Source organism: Chamaea fasciata, unplaced genomic scaffold (genome assembly GCF_029207755.1).
Source record: "Chamaea fasciata isolate MVZ Bird 193981 ecotype frontalis unplaced genomic scaffold, bChaFas1.0.hap1 SCAF_2, whole genome shotgun sequence".
Classification (NCBI taxonomy): Eukaryota; Metazoa; Chordata; class Aves; order Passeriformes; family Sylviidae; genus Chamaea; species Chamaea fasciata.
The window spans coordinates 65,625,577-65,652,272 of record NW_027094087.1 but is presented as its reverse complement, the minus strand read 5'-3'; the positions used below and the strand labels follow the sequence as shown (position 1 = coordinate 65,652,272).

The following is a 26,696-nucleotide window of genomic DNA, read 5'->3' as shown; positions in this document are numbered from 1 at the left end:
CATCATAGTGAGGCAATTTTCTGGGTAATTTCTGCTTTTTGTCTTTATTCTATTGTCAATGCAGAGCAATTTGAAGCAAATCAATGGAGCCTGTGTATTTGCATATTTCTCAGGCTCTTAGAAGGACCACATGCAGCAGAACTGCTCTCCTGAATGCCATGAGGTTTTGTTTGTTTGCTTCCCTCCTTTTAAAGTCAGAGGGAAGCCAAGCTGAATCTGCCAAAGCTTGAATCCAAAGCTAATGTCCATCCTGGTAAATGAAACATCTCTGGGGAGCGTTCCCAGGCGCTGGAAGGCAATTGGCTGTGCTGTTTAATTGTTAGCACAGTGCCTGGCACAGCAGAGCTAGGGCCAGCTTTCCCAAACAATTCCCCAGTGCAGGCCAACAGCTGGCATGGGCTGGGGCCACTCTCAACAGGCGGCCTATGTGCAGAGCAAGGAGGAGAGAGGAGGTGCATAATATGGATGCACTATTTCCATCTGCCCTGGTCTCAGGGAACAGTCCCGACCGTGCTTAATTTACAAGTACAGACACAGCTCCAATTGCTCAAACAAGGCTTATACAACTGTGCTGTTGCAAGAAGAAAGCTGCTTATCCATCTTGCCGGCATAAACATATGTATTTGCTTGTAGACTGATCGTATGCATTGCCTTGGCTGTAAGATGGATTTGTTTCCATTAATTCCTAAGCGTGTTTTTTTTTTTTTCAGATGTTCAGGCTCAAAAGCAAGGATGAGACAATCAGGGGGAAAAAAAACCACCAACAAAAATATCTGTTCATTTTGCCAGTTCTCCAACGGCATTAAGAATTAAAAGTCTGAGATGGAGCAGATAGAAACCTTCTGCACTGACACTGAGCACTGGAAAACAATTCAAATCAGGGATCTGTCAGGAATGGGCCAAACCATCCCCAACCACAGTTGTGCAAATAGCATACAGTTCGAAGTAATTTGGTTTTATCTGTAAGTGTGGCAGTCCCAGATGTTTCTCCAGGCACGGTAAGGTGCACCAACCCACACACCTTTTGGCAGCAGTGACTAGTGGTATTTGCATGGAAAGAATACTTGCTGGAAATAAGCTGAAGACAGGTCAGGTGATCATCCTCTCTGGAGTCACCAGATAAAACCCTGTTCCCCACTTTGGGGACAAAGTGAGCAACAGGCAGAAGAAACAGCAGAAGTTGTCTCTAAAGGACCATCACAAAACAGCAATCCCAGACACATCTACCAGCCACTATATGCAAGCTACACAAAGTAAATACACAAAATAATCTCCCAAAGATGATAAAACAGGAACATGTGGGTTCCCTGAGACTAATTTGTCTGCAGATGGTACATGTCAGAAATAGCTGGTATTCAGAACTGTCTTTTCAGGGCACGCTTCTTTAAGGTTACTGAAAAGTTCCTTTATTCAAGAAATTAGCTTAAATGTCCTAAGGCACAGAATGTACTCTGAAAATACTCACATTTCATTTGATTGCTGTTGTTAATGTTTCAGAAATGAAGTAAGTTTTCCCCTGGGGACATTGAGCCTGGCTTACCCATTTGTCTGAACTTCTTCAAAGGAGGAATGACTCTTAGTTCTGGCCTGATAACAGCACAGGAGAAAAACCAAACACAGTATTAGGAAAACAGCAATTTATTAATTTTTTGGGGTGGAGGGGAAACCACAGGTAAATTTAGTAATAGCGTATAAATATTTGCATAAGAAAACTACTGTTATTTCATTACTTACATGAGAACACAGAACAAAAAACAAGCCAAACCAATTTCAACTTCAAATGTATCTGAGCATATTTCTATTGCTTTTTCTTACCCACTCTTTGTGAGTTTGTGTTCATTCTAGGGATTCATCACAGATGGACTGTGGGGAAAGGTTTGGACCATATAAGGCTTTTACTGATTGATAATGGGCAGCAGAGGAAATGGTATTAATCAAGCAAGAATTCTGTCATCTTCCACAGCAAAAATCTCACTGTATTCAAATGAAACTGCAAAAATAATCTTTTAAAGGATCAAATCTGGATCCAGCCCCATGAGACACCGCAGATTAAAAGATTGGAATCCAGAAATTTGTAATGAAAACTACCCAAAAACAACACACTCAGACTTAAGGTCTTCTTTTCTGTCATACTTAAGTACAGCAAATTTTTCAAATTAAGCTTATTTCAGCATATTATTTCAATCAGTGATGGTAGTTGCCCAGTTGAGCCCAAAGTGTACAAGGTACCCAGACTCACCTACAAGGTGGTGGCAGTCCTCACTTGGTGCCCGCTCTGCACCAACACCACCAAAGAAGAAGGCTACTCCCACAGACCCAGGCCTCAGAACCGTCTCTGCTGCCAACGCAGCCCGCAGAAACAGATTTCTCAAGCCTGCTCCAGTCATGTGAGCTACTGAAGCTGCAAATTTCTTCTCACGGAAGCAAAACATCTGATCCACCTAAAAGGGATTTAGCACCTATGGTGGGGTGTAATGTAAGCACACAGTCCAGAAACCAGTCATACTGCTAATGTTTGACCCTAAAGCTTAAATTCTGATAGATTTGTAAGTTTAAAAATCCTTATGGGGTGCTAGAGCTGTGCTTTTGTAGATTTGTAGCAAGCCTCAGGCTTCATGCTGTTAAGGACTCAATGCTCATCCCCTTTCAGGATCCAGAAACAAGTTCCCCTGCCAAAATCGTCTTGGGATTTTAATGCCAAAGGCACACTTTCTACATGTCCACAGCATGAAGCTTCTCACAAGCTGTTTTTCTTTGCTAAGCCATTGGCTTGAATGAATTTGGTGATGGTCCCCTTCTCTGATGTAGTAACCTATGAAGCAGGATAGTGCTCCAGTGGAGATGCAGTACTGGCTCCTCCTGGCCCTGAGAAAGCCAAAAGCACATGTGCCCAAATTCCCAGGATATCCAGCAAGCCATGGACTATTCAAGGGCACAGTGAGAGCTCACTGCATTTGCATCCATCCTCCTCAAGCAGCCAAGACTGGTGGATTCATGTGACTGGAAAAAGAGAATGATGAGTCTGCATCCTCTCAGCACGGGTACTGACCTGGGATACTGGGACTCTGGTCCCTCTAAGGGGTCTATGTCCTTTTTTTGGTCTAGTGATCCACCCCAACGGATTGGAAATAATGACAAACCACAATAACAATAGCCAGCTAAACAAAACAAGTATAAACAGAAACAACAACTGAGGCTGGGATGAAAAAATGGCCTTTGGGGATATTATTTTGAAGAGACTCGAGACTTTGATTTCCCAGACAGAGGAGATGGCAAATCAGCCAGTGCGACTCCTTATTTCTTGAGAAAGAGGCAAACCACATTTTTCAAAATCTTCCTGTAGCCAAGGCTGTTGAACTGACTCTGCTACAGTAAAAAAAAGTGTGAGATGGGAAAATGGGGAGGTCAGCACAAAAATACAGAGTGGATTCCCCATCACTTCACTCTGAAGCCTTTCTAAGTTGCTGCCTCAAATGTGGAGAATCTCCCTTGGCATCACATATCTTTGCTTGATCCCATGGGAAGGAGAAGGCTCTAAACAGCTTTCCTGAACCCTGTGTGGGATAAAGATCACACTAAGTGCAAAAGTAGTCACAGCATGTCCTATGTATTGACATAAGCACTGCACATACAGGAAAAGGTTTGCCCCTGTTATACAGCACAGGGAGACTGGCAGAACACAAACAAGCCACGTTGTTGTTGTTTATGCCATGAAATCAAATCCAAGGCAGGTGAAAAGGGTGCCCCAGCCAGCACCAGTGCAGCACCAGGCCACAGGCAGGCAGAGCAGGACCAGGGAAGCACTGGCCCAAGCCCATCACTGCGGGCGCCCAGTGGAGTGGGAAGGAGCAACAACAGGGGCTGGAGCAATGGGAGCAATCGCAAATACGAATTAAGCCTGAGACTGATGGGCAGCAGAAACAGAACAGGGCAGAGACTGGGAAGAAAAAGTGGAGAAAGGAAGCCTGCTTTAACCATCTACCCTTGAGATCTCATTTCAGGATGCTGTCTACTACCACCTGAACAGGTGGTACAACATTTCAACATTGAAACAATTCACATTTCTAACCTGCCTAGCTGAAGTTACTTTCTTACTGTGAATTTACTTTGTCCCTGTAATATAGCCACCTTTCCCTCTCCCCACATCTCCCTCCTTCCACTCCCTCCCTCATTTAGGAGGCTCCAAAATAAAGAAATTATCTATTCCTTGGAAATAGAAATACATTGTTACATTTCTTTCTCAATACAGTACAAATAACAGGGAACACAGAGTTTCCAGCTGCTTGGAAATTTGGAGTGGACACTAGGGAGCTCTCATTTTGTCCTCAGCTAACCTGTGGAGCTTGCTGCTGTGACAGGTCACCAAAAGCAAGTATTTGCCAGGATTCAGAACTGAACTAAATGTGCAAATGAACATGCACACACACACCCCAGTATATATTTATATACATATTTATATATAAACAGCAACTACTTTTAGAAAGGACAATAACAACATCAAAGGAATCTGGTGAACAAAGGTGCTCTTCATTTGCCACGGGCTGGCCTTTGTTGTAGACAGACTGGGCTCTGCCTGGTCCGCCATGGATTCTCCCGTGGCCAGAGTCTGCTCAAATCCCAAATCCCAAGCAAGCAGCACTGGTGAGGGTGTCGGATATATTGTAGATGACAACAACAACCTAATGGTTAGTAGTGCAGGAGAAGAGGAATAAGTAAACACAAGCAAAGTATGCAAGTCGCTTTATTGAAAGCATACCCATTGGGCTGCTTCTGCTACTTACAGTGGCAAATAAATTCCCTCTGTCCTAACACACTCAGAGTGCCAGGATACATTATTCAGTGCATGAGTAATTAACCACATTCTTTTGGCTAATAGTAAGTTCTTGAGCTGGCCTCTGTTCATGCAGGTCAATAGCAGCACCACTATGGTAGCTGGAGAGCATGACTGAGCCCCACGACCCGCTAGACTAAAACAAAGATCCTGTGTAAGGATCCTGTGTGATGAAGGTAACAAGGTTCCCAAGTGGGCAGAGGCACTTCTGTGGATGATGAGGCTCTAAAGCCACATTGAAAACCATGGGAAGGGACTCAGTACCCAGTCAAGCAGAGGACAAGATGTTCATGTGGCCACCAGAAAAAACAGCTGTCCCACTGGATTTTCTGTCTTTGCATGGAATGATAATTCAGGTTCTGAAGGATAACTGGGGAGTTGAACTTGAGGGTGGCCTCAGTACCTTGGGGGACTCTGCACCAACTGCTGTAAAAGAACTGAGCAGAGGCTATGGTAACAGTGTTTCTTCTTGCAGATTTTCAGACCAGGCAAGCTGTCGAGTGCCTGTACTAATACTGTGCTCTGCAGCCATACCATTTGCCAGAAAAGGAAGCCCCTTTACTTCAGGTTTTGCAACATATTCTCATGCACGGGTCTGTTCTCTCTCTCTGTTTGCATTAGGTTAAATGCTGCTGAAGTACATGGGCCTAATTATGGCCTTTCATTCAAGATTAATATGAAGCCATTAGGCTGGTTTATGCAACCAGGTACCTGAGCAATAGAAACATCTAAAACAAGTATGAGGCAATGTTGGAGGCTGAAACCATGCAATCAGTGGGCTTTCATTGTGAAAAGGCATGGGAAACATAGGAGAGTGCTGCCTTCATCCACTGACTTGAGACAAAACTTGGCAAAGAGGAGAGAGGGGCTACCAAACCCACCACCAGTCCAGCTCAGACCAGGAGCTGAGCTGAACAGGGGAGTTTGCCAATCCCAAAGCACCCATTTCCCGTGGTACTCAGCAAAATAAGCTCTAGTAGCTCTTTCCCAGTGACATGGACACTTGCCCAGTTCATTGCCAGCTTCTTCTCTGAACAGAAAAGCCTCAAAGAAACTTGGATGTTTTTCTAATGACTGGACCAGGAAAGGGTAATGGCACAGCAGCGCTTCTGGGAGCTCTCTCTCCCTATGCTCCAAAACATTGTGCTTACTTCTGCAGTTAGGTGAGATGCAGGGAGATGTTCTTAGCAGTTAACTGGGTCTTTGCTAACTTGGTTAATGCTATCCTATGCCATTTCGTAAAAGGAGGGATTAGATGACATGTGAAAGACAGCAATTAAGAGAGAAAAATCAGCTGAGGATAAATCAAAGTTTGATTATAAGGAAAGAAAATAGAATTTCAAGAAAGGACTTAGGAATCAGAGCTTACAAGACAATAATGGAATTTTGAATAAATGACTGGTTTGAATATTATCATTTGCTAGCAAACTATATTTAAACTGACTCTTTAATTGGTTTTAAGATAAATTTCTTTTTAAAAGGCCAGCATGCCTTTTCTCTTGAAGCTTGGAGAAATGTACCCCCAGAGCTGAACATACACAACCACTTGAATTTTTTGTGTGAACTGTACTTCCACTTCCAAGGGAGAAACACAGAAAAGAAGACATTGATACGGTAGGCATTGCATAGTGCTGCTGTGGGACCTTCCTGCCTTTCTAGGGCAGGAAAGGAACTTTTTGGAGACAAGTTTCTTTTGGGAAACACTTTTGATGAGTGTGAATAGGTTTTCACTATTTTGAAAGTGAGAAGGAATTTGTATACTTCTACACACCCAACAGGTATCTCCGATTTCCAATCACACTACTGTGGATGGACAACTGCAACCGTTTTCAGGCAACTGGTCACTTCCTTTTAAGTTCAGATGGCAGAAAAGCACCAATCCTTTTCCCTTGACATTTATTATTTTCATCAGGGCAGGATGCAGAAGTGCCAGGTACTTTCCAAAGAGGCAGCTCCTATGTAGAAGAGACATTCTTTGCTTAATATTGTCACGATTTCCAGCTTCCACTGGAAAACACAACTTTCATTGTCAGGAGCTAGAGAGAGCACACGCACGCACACACACATTAGGCACTTTGTTTTATTTTGCAAAAAAAAAAAAAAAAAAGTCTTTATATATAAACGATTTCATTCTCTCTCAAAACATTCTACAACTATACAGCTGTTTGCTCCATCATTTGCATAGGAAATACCACAATACAAAAATAAGGTAGGGGGGAGGCAAAAGAAGCAAAACAGCAACCAATTTCTGCATGTGTTTCCATGTATAAACATTTGAAGCCTTACAAAATTATTTACATCGTTTGTCAACTATTTACATTGAGAGCAACATTTCTAACTATAACAAACAAAACTATAATTTATCAAGTATATGTAAAATTGTCTTAAAAAAAAAAGAGTCTATCATATACCACAAATAAATAAAGACAAACAACAGTTTTAACAAAGCTAGGTTTTCCTGCAAGACCCTTTTTTTGGTATTTTGATTGTCTATTCTAGCCTTTGGTTGACAGCTTAATATTACGGCTTGTGAAGTTCAGACACTTACTAGGTTTGTTTGGTTTTCTCCTGTTGTATGGCCAAATCCTACCTGGTCTAACCTCATCTTTGGCCCTCCATCTACGATTTCAAGGCTGAGCACGGTGGATCAAAGTCATTGTTAGCATAAAAGGGCATCATTTCATCGACTTCAGTGGAGTTTCAGCTACTTCTGTCAGCAGTAAATTTTTCCCTGCATATGTCAATCTGAACAGCGGATTAACTAAACTGCACTGTAATTTTTTAAAAAAATTACTGTATCCTTTACCTTCTAGTAAATTACATCCAATAGCCACATGAAACTAAATCATACTGGTGCTGAACCAGCTTAACATGGCTATGTATGAAAACTGCATCCTAAATCCTTCTTTTTAAAGTGATACTAAGTTTAGCTTATAGTAAGAGGTTTAACATTCTGTGTTCATTTTAACTATCCCCTCTATTTCAGCTTCCAATATTGACTTTACAGCTCATTCTACATGTTCTGCCCTTTTACGCAATTTGAAAACAAACTCCTGCTTTGAATATTCAGTGCACACCATTGAGTTAACAGGTATAAAACATCTGACTAAACTGGTACTATTTTGAGAGGTATTTAAGTAACTTTTTTTATAAATGTGCCATGTTATCAAATGTAAAACAACTGCTTTTTTCAGATGTTTCTTAGAAAACTTTTGTATTAAACCTAAAAAGCTGATTTGCATATTTACAAAATCTTTGTCATAGCAAACATGCAACACACAGAACAAAATGCTTTGTTCTATGGCTGTTTATGAATTTTTCTATGTATTTTATATCCACAGAATGGCTTTACATAAAAAAAAAAACAACAAAACCCACATGTACTTAAGTATGTCCAGTAAAAACCTGACAGATTACAGTTCATGGCTTTTCCACTGTGTGCATTCATCTGCATTCTCTCGTTAGTTTGTTTACTAAACATTGTCACAATAATGACAGTGCTTTGGTCAAAACACTGCAAGAAGAAAAAAAAAAAAGTATAAAGCTGCAATGTGTCGAGATATAATACTTGTAAAGAGATGAAACCTGCTGATGAAAGCCATATACATCATGAAAGCAAACAAATGACTGAACACTCGGGTAATTGTGATACAGTGTCTTCCCTTTTTCTGCATAAATATACAAAATATACATTTCCAGTTCCTCTTGAGATCTCTTTTAAATGGATATACTCAAAAATTCAACTAATTTCAGTTGTATGTTGAGAGTCAATAGGAAATTGCATAGATACAAAACAGCCTCAATGACCAGCCCAGCTCTTAGTTCTGGTGCCTCTTCATGTGGAGTGCCAGGTGGTCAGAGCGGGAGAAGCTCCGGTTGCAGACGGCGCACTGGAAGGGCTTTGCCCCTGTGTGCTTCCTGTAGTGGCGCGTCAGTTCATCCGAGCGGGCGAACCTCCAGTCGCAGCCTTCCCATGTGCACTTGTAGGGCTTCTCACCTGAAACAGAGCGTGGAGAAATGGAACTGTCAGCTGCCACTCTTCAGCAGACAACCGACGTGAGTCCACACAGAACGGCATCGCTCTCCCACTACAAACGAGGAGCTGACATATCCTCATTATTCACAGCTCTATCCATCAGGCCCCAAACTAACAAACCCTTTGTTTTTTTCAGCAAATTTTGCTCTTGAAAATGAGATTTTATTAAGATGTACAAAAACTTTCAAACATGCAAATTGGAGAGAGCTAGGGGTAGCTATAAATAGGAGAAAGCACCTCCAAGTTCAAACCACCCATTTTCAGAATGAAATGTCTTTAATCAGGTGCTTAAATAGCTATATTTTAAGGTGGCAAGTGCTTGCTGTCTTCAGCAGTCTGCACTGATGTAGGAGGAACATGGCATCTCTGAAAACTTGCTGTGTTACAGCAGCAACTTCAAAATATCCACCTAGTCTTGAATACATTGGCCCAGGCATTGAAATGTTCACATTAATCCATTTTAGAACTATAAACACGGTATTTTAAGCATGCCTACAATTTAAAGGTGTTTGCTGAAATGGAAGAAATATGGTATCACAAAGCCATGATGACTTCTGTGTGAAACAGGTATGTAAACCTGCCTAGGAGCTTGTGTGTGCATGATGCCACCACACAAGCAAGCTTCGAACAGGTTAATGTTTGGTGTTGTTTCACAAAAACGCCTTACAGTTGGGAGAGTGAATTGCTACCCATATATTTTGTATTAATGTGACCCATTTGGCAAGAAGAGAAAGAAAACCTAGTGTATCAAAGCACGTGACAGTATCTTCATCTGGAGCAGAAACTGACCAAAGCTGAGCTTTTCAAACGGTTCTTTCTAATCCATTTTACAGATCTTCTACGTTTCCACTGGTCCCAAGCCTTTACACTGACAGTCCCAATCCTACTGCAGAGTGAAGTGCCTGCCACTTTTCCCTGTTTTACTACCACATATGCACATGAAGAAAGAGAGGCGCCAGTATCCTGCAATCAGAGTGTTTATTCCACATCAGTTATGCAGGCAACACCATCTGAGAAGCTCCAAAACATTACTTCAGAGGCACTTATTTATCATGCAGATGAAATTATGAAACTGCTTTTGTCTGGGAGTCTCTAGTGCTTCATCTGATCAACTAGAAACTTCCCATCTACTATTGAGTTTAGAGACAGTCCTTTGCTCATAATGGGGATGTGACTTTGTACTGGCAGGTGTTGTCACAACCAGAACCAGACCTTTCCAATACAAACTAACCACCCCCCAAACCAACAATCTCTTTTCATCAACAGCAACTGGGATTTATTGACATCATGGGGGAAACATAACATCCCTTAGGAAAAACAAGAGCCCAGCATCACCTCTCACAGAATTCGTAATTACTTGGTGGATCACAAATCAGAACAGAAATCATAAGATTTCTGTCACAGCTGAATTAACTCTGAGTAAATTTTGAATTAACTCAGAGTAAATTCTGATGCTGATTGAAGATGAGAATGATGTATCATATAGGGTTCTTTTTTGCTCCATGCAACACATACTGTAGGCTAAAATACAGATTTCATTCAAACCCAGTGTGTAAAGCATTTCTAACACCAGCGAAGCCAGCTGAGAACACTTTCGGTCTTCACGCTAGAATTACAGGAAAGATCCCTATTCAGTGAGGGATCTTTTGCACTATATAGATGATCCTCAATGTATTTTAACTGGGATAGCAATGGAGGCTGTATAAACCTGTGTTGCTGATCCAAAAGCACAGCACCAGGGAGATGATCTTTGAACACTTCGTGTTACAGCACAAATGCACACACAGGGGTTACACAAAAGTATTACTCCTGTATTTGAAATGTGTCAATTTAGAGACTGTGTATTTATTTCCTTCCTTTCTCCTTTTCTCCATTTTCTTTGAATTCTTCTTTAAAAGCCTTCACTCAAAATTGCCACATTATACTTGACAATGAACTTACAGTGCTGTGAGCCTGACACCCTCAGTGTGCAAGGAGAGCATGTACAGTCAGGTCTCTACTCCAAATGCTTCTCCTTGCATTTTGCAGAACTTTCTTTCATCCTTTGAAAGAATGACAGAGAAGGTAAAAAGGGCAGGAAAATAGCACTAATTAACAAAAGCCTAGGAATCTCCAGACTGGACTGGAATGGGGTCCTAGAGATTAAGATCTGTTCCCAAGTATGTCACTGAGTAGGAATGAACTACACACAACTTTCACTGAGTGTCGGTCTATGCTGCACTGTAAAAGCAGCCTCCAAGCTGTCCTGTGTAGGTGACACCTGACCCTGTCAGAGTCCAAACAACAACAACAAAAAAGCTGTCTCTCATTAAAACTTTTCCTGACACGTGAGCAAGTGTCAGCAGGTGTTGTGAAGGCTCCTAGGAGGAAGTGCCGGTGTGCCAGCAGCCCACGCAGCGGCGATCCCTGTGCCCTGCTGGGTGCCACAGCGTCCCAGGCAATGTTGTACCCACGGCCAGAACCCCCATCAAACTCCAGGGCACTCAATTTTGTAGAGACACTGTTTAGAAACTCACCACACTGTCATGGTCACATCACTGCCTGCCACAGCCACCAATCCTCCTGGGCAACAGCGTTGCTCCGGAGAAAAGCTCAGGCAGTGCCATGCAAAACAGCCCCACTCCTCCTTGCTGGCAGACTTCTGCAGCCCTGAGCTAAACCAAGCGCTGCTCAGGGGATGAGCAGAGGCAACGAGCTGGTGCCTTACTCAGATTGTTTTAATAGTGTTACTTTTATGTACTGGAAATTAAAGCCAGAATGCTGCTTTTAACCCCTCCTTTGGCTAACAGTGAGAACTGGAAAATATATTTTTAGTGCCAGTGCAGAGGCCTGGATTATTTTGAATAAATCCTAGGGGTAAAATACTGAATATCTATGTTTGTAATGCTAGTTTCCGTTGGAAAGTTCTATTTAAGAACTGAATCAATTTAAAATGTTTTCCTTTCGGGCAAGGAGGAGGAGGGGGTAAAAAAATAAGTAGGTGGAGATTAATTTTCACTCCTTTAGAGCAAACAGAAGAACAACTAGCTAGTAGTGTTTTCTCTCTCTCAACCTATACACATGCTTTCTGTCATTTAGCAGAAATAAGAATTTGGTTTAAGTTCCTGCAAGCAAGGGAAAAAGAGTCTCACCTATTTTCTGAAGAGATCCTACTTCTTTCCTGTGCTGACTTTTAAGCCTTGAGAAATCTGGGTTGAAGACTTACTTTTTAAAAAAGCAGGTATACACAACAAGGGACACTGAACTCTTTATCCACTGTTTTCATTGGCTACATAGTAATGTAAGATTTGTTTACTTTAATGATTGTGCGAAATACAGTAGCTGTAAAGTTTCAGAAGTGTTTGGTTTTCCTCTAGCAATTTAGGGCTTCTGTAGGGTGTTAAACCAAGAATGCCACTGGTCATCAAACATGAGGGCAGTACGGCTCAGTTACTGGAACACGATCACGGTATCAAACAGATATTTCACTGTAAAAGCAACAAAACAGCTAACTCCTCCACTTCAGGGGAGCTTCCATGGGATTTGTTAGAATGTCAACACTGTTCAACTAAAACACCATGGAGGAAGCTGGTACCGATTTCCAGCCAAATAGCACACTCTAACCCTTTCTTCCCAAGCCAGAAATATTATACACAGCACTTCTGGGAAACAGAACTGCTTTCCTTTAAATTATACTTCAACAGGATAGGGATTTCATAAGTTTAATTGGATTTCTGCACAACCTCCTTCCAGTATCAATGGTTTAAAATACCTTGCTGGCTTATACATCACAAAATATATTTTTAAGTTCTTCAGCTCTTAACATGTATCCACTCTCCAGTTTTTTAAAAAAATACAGTTGTGGAGCATGAGAATGAGACTTGTATTTGAGCACAGAAATTTTAAGCCCTTATGTTTAGATTGGAAGGTCTTTTAAAGAAAGCATGCAGTGAGAGATAAGGGAGTTTAACGTGAAAGGAGACTATTCTGCTTCCAAAGTTCCTATTTATTCTAAAAAAACTATTGACAAAGCTGTGAGATTACAAGAATGTCAAAAAGACATTTAGATGTTCACATATAACATGTTAGGCTAACCAGCCACTTCAACAGATAAGATCTCCCCCAGCAGATCCCATGGTTCGGGTTTCTTATCAACACCACAAAAGAGTGGTCTGGACCAGTAAAGTAAGCACACTGTGTTGCCTCTTCTCCCTTTAATTTATCTTCTGATTCAGTTGTGTCAAAACGCACCAATTGCTTTCCTAACATTTAATTCTAGTCGCTGGCAGCGACCCTCGTGGCCATGCTCATTTGGGTAAGGCACAGTGCCACCAGTGGGGGGGAGAGGGACATTTTGAAGACACCCTCTATCTTCAACACATAGCCTCTGTTCAAGAACATGTCTCTGCTTAAAATTGTTTGGAAAAAACAAGTCACTGACAGACTCCATTACTGATGAATCTCCCCATTACCAAGAAAATAAGCTTCCTTATTTCACCAAAGAGTTTCATGACTTTAATTCTGCAATTCACTGCTACGACGGCTTTCTTTAAAAATAAAGTTGTAAACAGCAAGGGCTGGATTTTCAAACCTAAAGTTAGGTAACTCTATTGGTATGCAGAAATCCAAATACAGATATTACACCAGCCAATGCCTACAACTTCATTTGTTTCCTATCAGAGATTTCTGTCAAAGCAGCAAGTTTGCGGCTTCCTTAAGGAATAACAACTAGTATACTCTTCAGAGACTCCAAAATTACAACACCCGATTACAGCTCATAAGTGTATAAAAGCATAAAGACAGCCCCCTCCTCCCTGTCCGTCCCCCCGCCCAGGTCTTGCCATCATTTCAATATTAATTGTGCTCATTATGGAACTATTTCTAGTGGCAAGTGGTTAGCCTTAAAAAATATTCAGGTAGGTGTGATAAAATTGTGGCAGGCAAAGTAGAAGTTTCTGTACCAAAACTGCACCAGTTATGTACATAACCTTTATCGTGTTCAGCTTTAAAACAGATAATTAAAAAGATCTATGTTGTCTCAAAGCTTTCTGGTGCATTTGTTTTCAAATTTTTCACATATTAACATCAGTTGTCTTAATTTCCTGACAAGATCTAGCCTCAAATTTTAGAAAAAAGCAACAACAAATGAAATGGTTTTTTCTGTTTTAGTTTGCTTGAAATAGTGTTTCTCTAGCTCACAGCACGATAGTTTTAAACTCTGACTGCGTGACTGACCTGAAAGTAGTTACTGGGGTGCTTGTCTGCAAGCATTCAGAAGGTTTTTGCTCCCAATGTTTATCCCAAATCAGATCTTCTTTCTCTTACTGACTAAGTCTAAGTGCTGTAGTCATCATTAAAAGCAGCTTCTTGGTTTGATTTTGGGATTTTTTTTTGAGAATGAACTAAAAGCTAGATTTTCAAAATCTCAAGTGCACTAAAATTCTCAGTTGTCCAAAATGGACGATGGAGACGGATGGGAGGGCTGACAGCAAGCCAGGTACAGCCAGCTTATTTTGTGAGTGACAAAACAAATTTAGTCCTTGAAACATCCATCCACAAATGAATGAACAACATATGCTGCACACTTTTAAATGCAATTAAGTCTCTGCCTGCTATAGTGGTGGCTAAAGGGGTACCATTAAATACTACTTCACAATGAAACAGCATTTTAAGGAATTTTGTAACAGAGAGCTTTGAGCTCAGCACAAAGTCCGATCACTGATAAATGAAGCATGAGCAGGAATAAAAGATAACTCACTGGAGATCAAAAAAGACAGTGAAAAGAATTCACTGTCTGACTACAGAGGTGCAGAAGGCATTGCCTTCTCAGCACTCCCACCAGTGCTAGAAGCACACTTATTTTGCTAAGTGTTGTCTTACGCAGTTCAAGGATTAGTGGCAAATCTTGACTGCCCTGTGCAATGGTTTATTTTCTTTCTGGTATAACATTCTATCTTAACAGAGGTGGTTTTTCTTCAAGGAGATATGCAAACACAGAGGAAAGGAATTTTTTTTAAGTAGGTTTATAAGAAATCCATGCCATTTGGGGTGCACGGCTGTGTCTACACATCCTGTGCTGAAGAACACATTTCCTCACCTATGCCGGTGGTACAAGAACTGCTCTTTAGCTCTCTCACCAGTAACACTGGCTTTTGTACAGTCAGATAAGAGGTGCTCTTAAGCTGGAATTTATTAAACACATACTGTAGACTTCCAGATTTCCATGTACTGTATGCACACACACCAAAAGAAAAAAAAAATTAAAGCAATACATTAAAGGTATTTTAACTCAAAGTAAAGGACTGTACACTTGCCAAAATCAAAGGTTTTAATATGTCCTTAATCAGAGTTGTTAGAGATCCCCGAATATAAATAATGCAGCCTGACAGGACAGGAATGCTGCTACCAAGATACTCAGACTAAACTAGGACATTACTTAAATGTTTCTAATCTTTCACCAATGGGAGGTACAGGTCATCTAACAAACAAGCAACACACTACCCTGACTGGAACCAGGAGTCAATCGTCCCAGTCAAGCTCAGAAATTAATTACAATAAGGAATGTCTGACCAAATAATGGAAAGTTTTAATCACTGGCAATTGCTGTGAATCTTGGGACTATATTAGCCTATGTAGGGCGGTCTCAAAATGTACTATATTTAAAGCCGGTCTCTTAGGTCAACAGTTTCTTTATCAAGAATCAAATATCCTGGAACTGAAGTTTAATCCTCTCAGGGAGCAATTGACAGAAACAACCGTTCTTTTAAGCTTTCATGCTTAGAGGGACTTTCTAGGCTTTTAATCAAAAAGAAAATATTAGGCTTTTCTTTTCAGTATCTAAAATCTAACAAGAATACCCTCACCTGACACCTTGGAATTTAATTCCTGCTTCGTGGAAGTTGTATGCTGGATGCTGGTGAGAATGATCAGCAATATTTAAATAAAATTTAGGTTTATGCTGCTAAGATTTCAACCTCTTTTGCGCAACATATTCAAACACTTCCCATTCAGCTTATGACTGCAGATAAAGAACCAGATCAATTATTCCCAAGACCTGCGATCATTCATGAAGTGTTTGAAAAAAATGCATTATTTTCCCTTAAACTGTGGTTTGCACAGGAAAATAATGTACTTCCATTTCTCACACAGGCAACTAATGGATTTAGAATTCATAAATAAAAGATACTAACATACCCTTCGGCAGTGTCTAGCAACACTGCACTTTAATGCACTTTGTCAACAGTTTTATTTAACTCTCTTCCAACTTTTCCTTATGGTCTCTATCAATGATGGCATTTACTGACAGCTCCTTAAAGTGTAATCTATGCAACTGACCCATTTAACAGGTCAAAGAAGCTGATCTGCACAGAAGTATTACTTAATTGCTGTTTTCACGATTTCAGGATGAGGTTTGCTATGGCTGCAACCATGAGCAAGACAGTCTTTTGGGGCCTCCATTCCTCATTTGTGCATCAGGAGTGAAATCCCTCCCCAAAGTCTTGGTGGGATTTGAGTTCCTTCATGTTTTCCCAAAGTGTTGGTCTTCCAGCAGGAGCCCAACTACCACTTGTCTTCCCTTCTGAACCAGGGGCATCCTGAACTCCCAGGCAAATGGCACACCCTTAACAAGCATCCCTACACAGGTAGTGTGAACTGAGAGTGCCAAGTCCCAGGGACTGCTGCAATCTACTGCTTACAACTGGTTCTAATTCTGACAAACCATCAGTCTAATTCGGGATCTATTGAGGCAGAGATCTAAAATAAAATAAAATGTTTAACACCTTGAGGAACCACACAAGTCAGCAGCTGTTCCATGCCTATATAAACATATGAAATAACCAGGGACAGTGGAAGTATTTTGAGTGCATCTCATTTGAGAAATGCCGTTTCTCTTGAGTTATCTCGGCTTCCACTTCCCATCACCAAATACAAGCTAGATCTATAGATAGAGACTAAATAGTTCTGCAGTTAATGCTAGAAACTATTAATGGCAAGCTCAACATGTGACCAGAGAACATGCCTGTACAAAGACTGTATACGGAAAACCAGTCTGCAGCTGGAAAATGTCCACAATGTGCATGCCTTGATGTGTTCAAAACAATCACAGATTTTCCTCTTAAAAACATACACAATTCTGAAGTGTGCAGCTGCTCCCAGAAATAACTAAACCCTTCCCCAACCCTGTAGCCAGCTGTTGCGCAGCATTACAGTTAGCGTACAGGTATGGTATTCCAGGTGCCTGCACAGCCAACAGTCCACATCCACAATCCAAATGTTTGGCATATAAAGAAATCTAAAAGGATAAGTTATAGGACTGCTGCTTCTAAACGATTACTTGATTTATATGTACATACTCGGATGCCAGAAGAAAAACTGAATGAAGTTTATCTGCAATACGCAAGTAACTGCCTTCCTCTGAGATTTGGCACGTTTCAATTTGGACATTCAGCTGCTTTGCCATAGCTTTAAGGTGGCTTTGCTGCTGAACAGCCCATGATAAATGCACAACCCCCTCACACATTAGATACCGCAGTTGCACAACACCAGGTACAAAACTGAACTTGTTCCATGACGAACGGGTAACATTATTTTAAAAGAAACTCCCAGCTTCAAAAGGTCAAAGATCCAACCTGTTTTGAAAGACATTCCAATAGGTATTTTAAAATACTGAGTACCATTTTACCTGTTTCAGAAGTAACTAACATCAAATTCAGGTAACATACTGAAGTGTTTTAAGGTATTAAAATGTACCACACATCTGTGCCAGAACTCCACGGAAATGGACAAAAACTGTTCTGTATCTTTTCAAAACTCAAACCTTTGTTCATATTCTGTTTTGGAGATGCCAGTTTATCAACTAAAATTTATTTCATCGTGAACAAATGCTAAAGCATTATGTAGGGAAAGAAAAACGCGTGCCTGGTTCAGCAACGGGTACAAACATATACCCTTACCTTAGCTTTTAATGGGAATACTGGATTCCTGATCAACAGCAAGAGTCCAATGCAACTACATTAAATCAGCATAACTATACCACTTTATACCACCTGACTTGGTGTAAGGTAAACAGCTTGGAACACCAAAGAATAAAAAAATATATGGGATTTTTGCCTTGCCCATACCCTACAGTTTTGTTTAGATATAATTTATAAAGTCACTGTGTGTTCGTATCTGAACGGAAATAAATAGACTACAGCCTACATTCCATCTATCAAAAGTAACATTTCCCTTGGGTTTGTTCTCAAAAAACACCTACTAAACCCAGGGAAAGCCCTTCAAAAGAGAAAGGCTGCTAAATAAATACTGTGAAAAGGCTGAGATTTTCCAATACAAAGGGAAAACCATGAGGTCCGTCTTGACTTTTAATGGCAGACAAACTTTGCTGCAGGCTCTTTTATTTTAAGATGACAGATTGCTGAGAAGGGCAGGGACTGCTTGGGATGAGAGAGACAGCAGCCAATTTTAAAAAGTATTGTTAAGAAACTAAGAATAAGGAGAGAACGACTGCAGTGGTCCATGATTACTAAAGAACGGGTTTAGCCAGATAAACAGGTCTGCTATCCCTGAAGGGATTTGAAAGAATACCACACACAACTTTATTAAAATGGCTTACGTGACATTTGCTTTAGACTTTGAAGGTAAAAGCTTCAGAGAGTCCTTTAAAAATGTTTTAAAACTAAAAAAACCCAAAACTTATTAATGCTGTATGAATTCACAGTTCTGGGGGGATGGGATGAACAGAGGCACATCCTCTAATTTAGCCCTCGGCATCAATCCCTTCGGAGATCAATAGCAAGATTCCCCTGCACTCTTGGGGAAGGCTGAGCAATTTCACAGGTTTCCCTGAGTTTGCATCCCTTTACTTTAGCATTCCTTAATCAATCAAACGTTAAGTCAGAGATCTGGCTCTTAAAATACACTTCAACCCTATGTTAAGGCAGAGATCAGGATCGCTGCTGGAAATCTTCAAATATGAAGTGAATATTCAGGAGAATTAAACTAATCCAAACTCTGAAATACTGCAGGTAACAGGATACAGACTCACATTCTTGCATGTAATGCAGTCTTTAGACAGTTTATCCCTTCATTCACCTCCCCAGAAGACCCTTTGTATTACAGACCTGCTTAAGTTCACTAGATTTTTATCTAAAACAACATTCTTGTTTCCATGAATACACCAGCTCTTCTGACCTCTGCACATTTATCCACATTTCTAGGTAAAAAAGTGAAGGCAACAATAAACATTAATGACCCTAAGCAATATATGCTAGCAACGAGGTATGTATTTCCATGCATACAAGAACTAACTTTGTAAACCCCGAAGTCATTACTGCTCAAGGTACAGAAAAACATAAATCGATTTAAAAAAGGAAAAGCATTCATTTCAAATGCTGACTATGTAGTGTTAATGTTTAGACTAAGGCTTTGCTTTTATCTCTCTTCCCAGTTATTTTGTAATAGCAATCAAGATATTTAAAACTGATATTTAGTTCCTGGCTGAAGTGCGCAAGGGGAAATCATACACCTAAATTTACAGATTATTTATTAAACAGGGATTCTACTCTCTGACACTACTCAGATTTACAGTCTCATGAAAATATTCCTTTCTTACTAAACTTACTGCTATCGAGTAAGTAGTGATTATATACTAAATATTTTTAACAGTGTTGGTGTTTAGTCTGTCACTTATGCAAAACAATCATCTTCTACTTGGTTTTCATTTTTCACTGTACAACACAGGTAACTTTCATTTCTGAAAACAAGATTTCCATAGTAACACTTAGCCTGGACATACTCAACTTTTTAAAAAAATAATCTAACAATCCATTTATAATAGCTGCTGAACAGGAGGCCTTGTTTCCACAGAGATAGTGAAACATTTTGTTAGACCATAGCTCAGGACAAGTTTTGATTTAAGCTTAGGTGAAAACTCACTCCTCGAATGGCACAGCTGTAGCGCTGACAGTATGCTTCAATAACAAAGCCGCTTGAACTGTGACTCATATTTTGCTCTGATTCTAAGCCCATGCATGAAAGAACTGGGGTTCACACTCACTTCTAAAAACAGAGTCACAGTCCTCTCATTTCATTTCTTTACAAAATCATTCATGTGCTTTTCACTGATTTAGCATGAGTAGCTCTGTACTAAGATCCCAGCAAAGAACTGTCCTAAACAGTTTCGGGTGTGCTGGTGGTGAGCTATGTTTTTTTCCTTCTCTTCTTCTTACCCCTGCCACAGCAGGTGAACACCTGGGAAGAGCATCTGGGGCAGTTCCACCTCCCAACCACTGTCCTCAGCACTCACAGCTCCTGTGCCCAAACACAACCAACTCCGTCCCCAGGTCCGCTCCTCGCGGGCCCAGGAGCAGGGACTGCCTCTGCAGCTGCATGCAGAGTTTGATCACGGTACAAAAAACAACTGCGACACACTGACACTTTTAATTTTCTTCATTTTAATGTCTTTCCCTGATAAAAAATTTTAAAAAAATCTAAATTATGTCCTTCAAAGAAAAAAAAAAAAACATGGAGAACCACTTGTCTTAAAAAAACCCAAAACAATAAAGCCCACTTAATGACAAGGTCAAAGTGAATGGACATATCTTGGGAGTTTTCATGATGTTTATGAAAAATTCTGAGATTAAATAGTTCTAAAAGGTGAGAAAGAACGCCCAAGCTAGAAAATTCTATATACACAGATAAATCTTCAAAAGCAGAACATCTTGACTATGTTTAATTCACTATTTGGGGAGGAAAAAAGATTTTCAACACTTTAATGGCATTTTTATACTGAAAGTTTCCATCTACTTTATTGTCAGCTATTTTGAGTTCCATTGAGGTTTAACAAAACTGCACTAATAAAACAAATTTTACTTCTCTCTGACCAATCCTCAAATATTTGGTTGCTGAATTGCCAGTCTATCCACACCACTCTAGAGAAAACAGGGAGAAGCTGGCAGACCCAATGTGCTTGCTTTGTCAGAAAACACGTCAGGTACGGACAAACGAGAGACAGCAAGAGAGGGAGTACATACATACCTGTGTGAGTTCTCAGGTGCGCTTTTAAGTGAGAAGACTTCGTATAGACTTTTGTGCAGCCTAAATGAAACAAAAAAAATGAAAAAAAAAACCAAAGAGGTTCAGTAGGAAGAACAGAAACATTTCAGACTGTTTAAACTTTTTCATTCAGGGCTGGGGTACTATCTGGACACATTTAAGTTTACTACTTTCTGGCATCATTTTTACCACTTAGGAGCAAAATTTTATATAGAACATTCCTACAGATACAGGAAAGAGATGCTTTACACAGAAAAGAGGAAAAACAAGTACGTTTCTGGTAGACTTACTGCTTTGTTATGTAGTATACAGGCTGCTACAATCTATGTACAGTAACACCTGCTAGGTGTAAGTCAACAACTTAGCAGGGGCAGATTATTTTTTTAAAATTTCCAAGAGGGCCTGATCAAGCCAGACTCCATGTCACTGTCACCCAGGGCTCAACACAACTCTTCCACTGGGCATTTATTGTATGGAACACCATGGGCTGATATGGCACCAAGAGCTGGTAAAGAAGGAGCCGCAATTTCTCTCTGCGCTACAACGGGTGTGCACGCCTTGTATCTGGGATCACATACTACATCAAGGCACACTTTACAGTCAGGTCCTTCTTCCCCGTCAGTGCAGGAGGCAATCCATCTGCAGACAACTTTCAGAGATGGTTTTAATGGATTTATAGGGGCAGCTGAATCTCCAGTTCATAACAGGGAAGATTGGCTTGTGGCCTTGGCTACTGGGAGCTGAAATTATTCTTGCAGTGGCAGAAAATTCAGACAGAGCTGTACTACACTAGACAAACTTAGCCTGTGTTCCATCACGAGTACTGGACAGTCACATTGATTTACACCAGTAAAGGTCAAAAATTTTATTTTTTATTTTCTACAGAGCCCATATTTTGTAACACGGTAAAATGAGCTCAAAAGAATGACAAATGACATGAAGAGTACTGATGATTTAAAGAATGTGAGTCTTCCACTCAAAACGACAACGAAGACAAATTCTACTTGGACAAAAAACTATTTGGTTTCACCTAGGTGTAGACCACAGTTGAAGAAAACCACTTATACCTAATCCACGATTATTCACACCTTTTTTTTTATTTGCAAGAGCTGGGATTTTTTGGCACAGATTGCTTACCTGGGTAGTCACAGTAGTGGATACGTCTTTTCTCCAAATCTGGGTTACTTCTCCTGTTGTATCTGACAGGTTGGATGTTCTGGGGGGTTATGGGCAGAGTTGCTGGTAAATTCGGGTTGTGAATTGCCAGCTTGGAAGCTATAGTTGCGGCGTATGATGGAGGAGGGGTTAAATTCTGCAGCATCTCTGCTTGTCTGTCTGGACTTCCAGGCTCTGAGCTTGGGGGCGAGGGAGGGAAGTAAGTGGCCTGCTGCTGCAGGAACTGGTTTGGCATGGTGTAGGTACAGGGGGGGATGCCCTGGAACTGTTTCATTGCAGTCTGTGGAACAGCCGAGGAGAGAGTGTTAAGGCCCGCCATGGCTGAGGGCATGGAGACATTGTTAAGGGAGTCCATCACGGCTGCCTGAGGAGTGGTGCTGGGCATGTCTAAATCCGGTGAGCTCAAGAGCTGATACAACTGGCCTTGCTGGGGCGTGATGGAAAGATGGACATCTGGAGTAGGAAGCTCCTGCTTGATGAAAATGTTGTTCACATCAGGAGTTTGGTGGGAACTGAAGATGCTGGTAAATTCTGGGAGGGCCTGAGTGGGAGCAGGGGCGGGAGCAGTAGTTTCGTTCTGGTGACTGAAGATGGTGACCGGCTCGGTCTTGATGTGAGTTACACAGGGTCGCTGAGATTTGTACAGGCCAGTTCTCAGGTGGCTGATGTCAGGCAGGAAGACGTTCATGTTGATGCTGTAAGGCAACCCTTCGCTGTCAGTGAAAAACTGGTCTACAACTGAGGCACTGTCTCTTCTGTATTTCTTATGTTCAGGGATGACGGGAACGGGCGGGAGCTGAGGTGCCAGGTATTTCTCCATTTCACATCTCGTCTACAAAGACAAAACAGACCATAATTCACATGATTTGCTACCATCTAAGAAAAATAATGGCATCCAAGTCATGTGAGGCTTTAAAAATAAAAGGCAATACTGTTCATCCAGCCACAAGACACCTACAGAGGAAGTTATGAATGCTCACACTAATGAAAACCTGCTTGATTTTACAATCAGCACACTGATCAACATCATCAAGGACAAGGAGATAAAGTTATGGTACAAAGCATTCACACGTTAAGACAGATCTGATGTTTCAGCATACACAAACTTTTCATCTTTTATGCCTAAAAGATAGAGCGAGGTGCAGAAGTGACAGGCACTGTGCCTAATCTGCAGATCTCCTGCTCTGGAATTCACTGCTCCAGCAGGGTGACTGCCTATCTGCTTCACCCGCTTCTCTTTGAAATGCTAACTGTAAAAGCCACATCCTCAGCTGACAATTTGAATACTAATACTTCAAATAATGTTTATATATAATCTATATATATTCTATACTTCCACGATTTTTCATCCATAGAAAAACGGGACTTAATTAGAAATAAAACACTGAAGTGTAAAGTTATTAATAGTATCGAATAAAAAGGAGACGAGTTCACTACATCAGAGTACTCTTTGTGTAAAGAGTCTCCAGGACAACACTTAAACCAGTAATAATCTATGCAGTGTATAATTGTCTAATGGCGTGATAAACATGTCCCTATCCATGCCTCGGTTCTCGGAGAGCTCTTTAATTACTGGAAAATCATCCTCTTTAGCACAGTAGTGCGAGGGAATCCGTGGGCGGCTGGAGCCCTATACATTACTGGTGTACAGTCATCGGCAAAACATTTATCATGCACTCTCCAGTGGGCAAATGCTACATTCCCCCCTGCCCTGTCAAGAGAGTGCTCATACCAGACCCGTTTAGCACCCCGCAAGCGAAAGCAGCTGACAAACAGCAACTCTGCCCGAAAGTGGATTTTAGGACCTTTCTTCAAAGACCCCCGGTAAACACCACAAACAAACACAGCCGCCTTCCCGTGCCTTTGATCTGGATCTGCCCCGACATGCCAAGCTACTTTTTCCAGCTCTTGTTTACGAGTCGAGGGCAGCTCGCTTTGAAGACGGAGAGTTATTTACTCGTTAGGGAAAGACACCATGGAAAGGCAGCGCCCGACAGAGCGCTGCCCGGCACCGGGGCTCCCTCCCCGCCGACCCGGGCCACGCCGGTGCCTCACAGGGCGCGGGGAGCCGCCCCTGGATCGGCACCGGGCTGGAGCCCGGCTGCGGTTGGCACCTTCCCGCTTTTAGCTCCTCCAGCTGTTTGCCTGCGGATCCGCTCCCAAACAGCGTCCTGGGACAGGCACAAAGTCCCGGGAAGTCCCCCTCTTACCAGTGAGTCGTGTGCTCTCCCCCCCCCCCCCGCCCCCCGCCCCCCGAACATGACTCCTAGCGTGGGCGAGGAGGACAGGCGGCCGCTCTAATTCTGCCGCCGGGCAAGTGCGAAGGCAGCAGCTGTAGCTTTCAACACACCCGCGGGGGCAGCCCCGCTCCCCCCGCCGCTGCCCCCGGAGCCCGCGCCCCGCCTCGGCCGCCTGGCCGCGCTCCACGGGCGGGAACACGGGAGCACCCCCCGCTTCGCGGCGCTCCGCACGGGCGGGATGGGCGGCGTGGCCGCTCTCCCGCACACCCGCGCGCACACACACACACACACACACACACACAAATACACAAACACACACTCTCTGCCTCTGCCGCCACAGCCCCAGACTTCGGTGTCCGCCGCCCTCGTCCGGCCCCACCCAGTCCCGCCCGCTCCGCAGCGGCCGCTCCCGCCGGGGAGCTGTGCGGGCACGGAGTGCCCACCGGCGGGCTGTGAGCGGTGCCCGCTGCCTACCTGCACCATCTCCTCCGTCGGCAGGTTCGCGCCGCCGCCCCCGCCGCCGCCCCCCGGGTGCTGCTGCTGCTGCGGCGGCGGCGGCTGCTGCTGCTTCAGGTCCTCTCCGGGGAAGATCGCTGCCTCCCGGGCCCCCAGCACGGGCTTCAGCTGCGCGAACACCGGCTCCTCGGGCTGCTGCACGGGCCCCAGGCGGGCGCTCATGGTCAGCACCCTGGTGGCCATGGGGCTGGCGGCGGGCGCGGCGCGGAAGGGCTGTCCGCCCCGGCGCAGGGCAAGTGACCCGCGGGCGGCTGCGGGCGGGCGGTGGCTACTCGTGCGCTCACTCCCCAGGAGCACCAGCCCAGAGCGCATCCACTCCCGTATCGTCAGTGCCCCCGCCCGTACCTGGCCGCGGGTATCTACCCGGTGACACACGCCCGCCTCTATTTCACGCTACTCCGCCCCCTGCCCCCCCTATACCCCACCCAGCCCGGAGAAGGGGGCCGGCCCTGCCGCCCGCCCTGCCTACGGGGAGTGCGGGCAGCTCCTCCCCGCCGCCCGGTCCGGCCCGGCCCGGCCCGGCCCTGCCCCGCAGCGGTGGCATCGGCGAGCGTGGTGGTGATGGGGGGAAGGTCCCGGTCCCGATCCCGGTGCCGGCTCCGGCAGGGCGGTAGCTCCCGGCCAGCAGCCGGGGAGCGGTGCCCGGCGCAGAGTCCCCGGAAAGGAGCGGCCGGCGCCCCGGAGTGGAAGCGGATTTTCAGCAAGTGCGGCGCTCCGCCGAGGCTTCTCTCGTGCTTTTACTATTATTTTTAGACTTGTAAAGAAGCACTGCTAATGTGGGCACTTTAAAACAACTGTCTTGTCCTACCTTTCATCTTCAAAAGGGTTTTAAAGGCAGTCGTTCCAATTTATTATTTTTTTGTTCTGAAGGCAACTCGTACTCGAAACCTGCTGCTAATAATTATCAGCCCGGCAGTACACATCCACCCGCGCCCCCCCCCCCCCCCCCCCCCCCCCCGTACACTGTGAAAATGAAGTTTTTCAGCATTTTACAGAAATAGCGCGGAGGACAAGGAAGACGGGTAGAGGAAAACAGGTAGCTACAATTGAATGTTCTCTTCCCTCCTTCCCGCTCCCCCTCCCCCTTCCCCCTCCCCCTTCCCCTTCCCTCCCCTCCTTCCCACCGAAATGAGGCAAGTTTCTATTTACTTGTTTTGAGGTGTGGTTTCGACGCAAAGCATATTTCCCCGTAGATACAGGACGGTGAGCTAAGCTACCGCATGTTTCGCTGAAGCGGAAAAAGAAGGGACGCTGTCCTTTCGTGCAACATCGACCGGCTCACGTCGAATGGGAAAAGTACAGCATGTAGTGGAGCTTTGGAAAAAGCATAAACTTTCCACCTTTTTCCCAGCTCTGTCAGCTCTGCGCCTTCGGTTTGCAGGGAGAGAGTCTGGGAATCGCCAGGAACGTTGGCAACTTCCCCCTTCCCGTATTTATCCCCTATCATTTACAGACAAGGTTCTTTTTTAAAACGTAGAAAAAGCAATTTCTTTTCTGGTCAACCTGGCACTCCTCCCCTTTGCCACCCAGTCCACAGCGAGTGGGATGTCTCAGAGCCTGCATGCAGAAAGCTAATTACAGAACCAGGGAAGAGCTCAGCATAACATTTCTTTACACGAAGTGTCTGTTTAGCAATATGTAGCCTCTTGATGCTTGTTATTACTAACGTAGATCCGTAGATCCGGCTACTCCCGTCAGCGCAGCATTTAAAGCCGTGCAGGCTCATTTCCATCCGACACCAACACGTATTCACGTTTAGGCTATATGTAACTTCAGTGTCCTTTACTGAAGACTTATGGGTGGCATTTCTTTCCCCACTCAAGCCTAGGAACAGGTGTTCTAATAATCAGATTTTTAAATCATG

General features: G+C 43.1%; 1 protein-coding gene across 1 annotated transcript; it reads right to left on the bottom strand.

Moving 5' to 3' along the window:
- Positions 1–6,893: 6,893 nt before the first annotated feature.
- KLF5 (KLF transcription factor 5) lies at positions 6,894–25,015 on the bottom strand. The gene is made up of 4 exons (XM_066176283.1): positions 24,791–25,015; positions 22,038–22,908; positions 20,883–20,942; positions 6,894–8,828 (listed from the first exon to the last, which is right to left on the bottom strand). The coding sequence occupies exons 1-4, from the start codon at positions 25,013–25,015 to the stop codon at positions 8,650–8,652; spliced, it is 1,335 nt and encodes a 444-aa protein (XP_066032380.1). The 3' UTR covers positions 6,894–8,649.
- Positions 25,016–26,696: the final 1,681 nt, after the last annotated feature.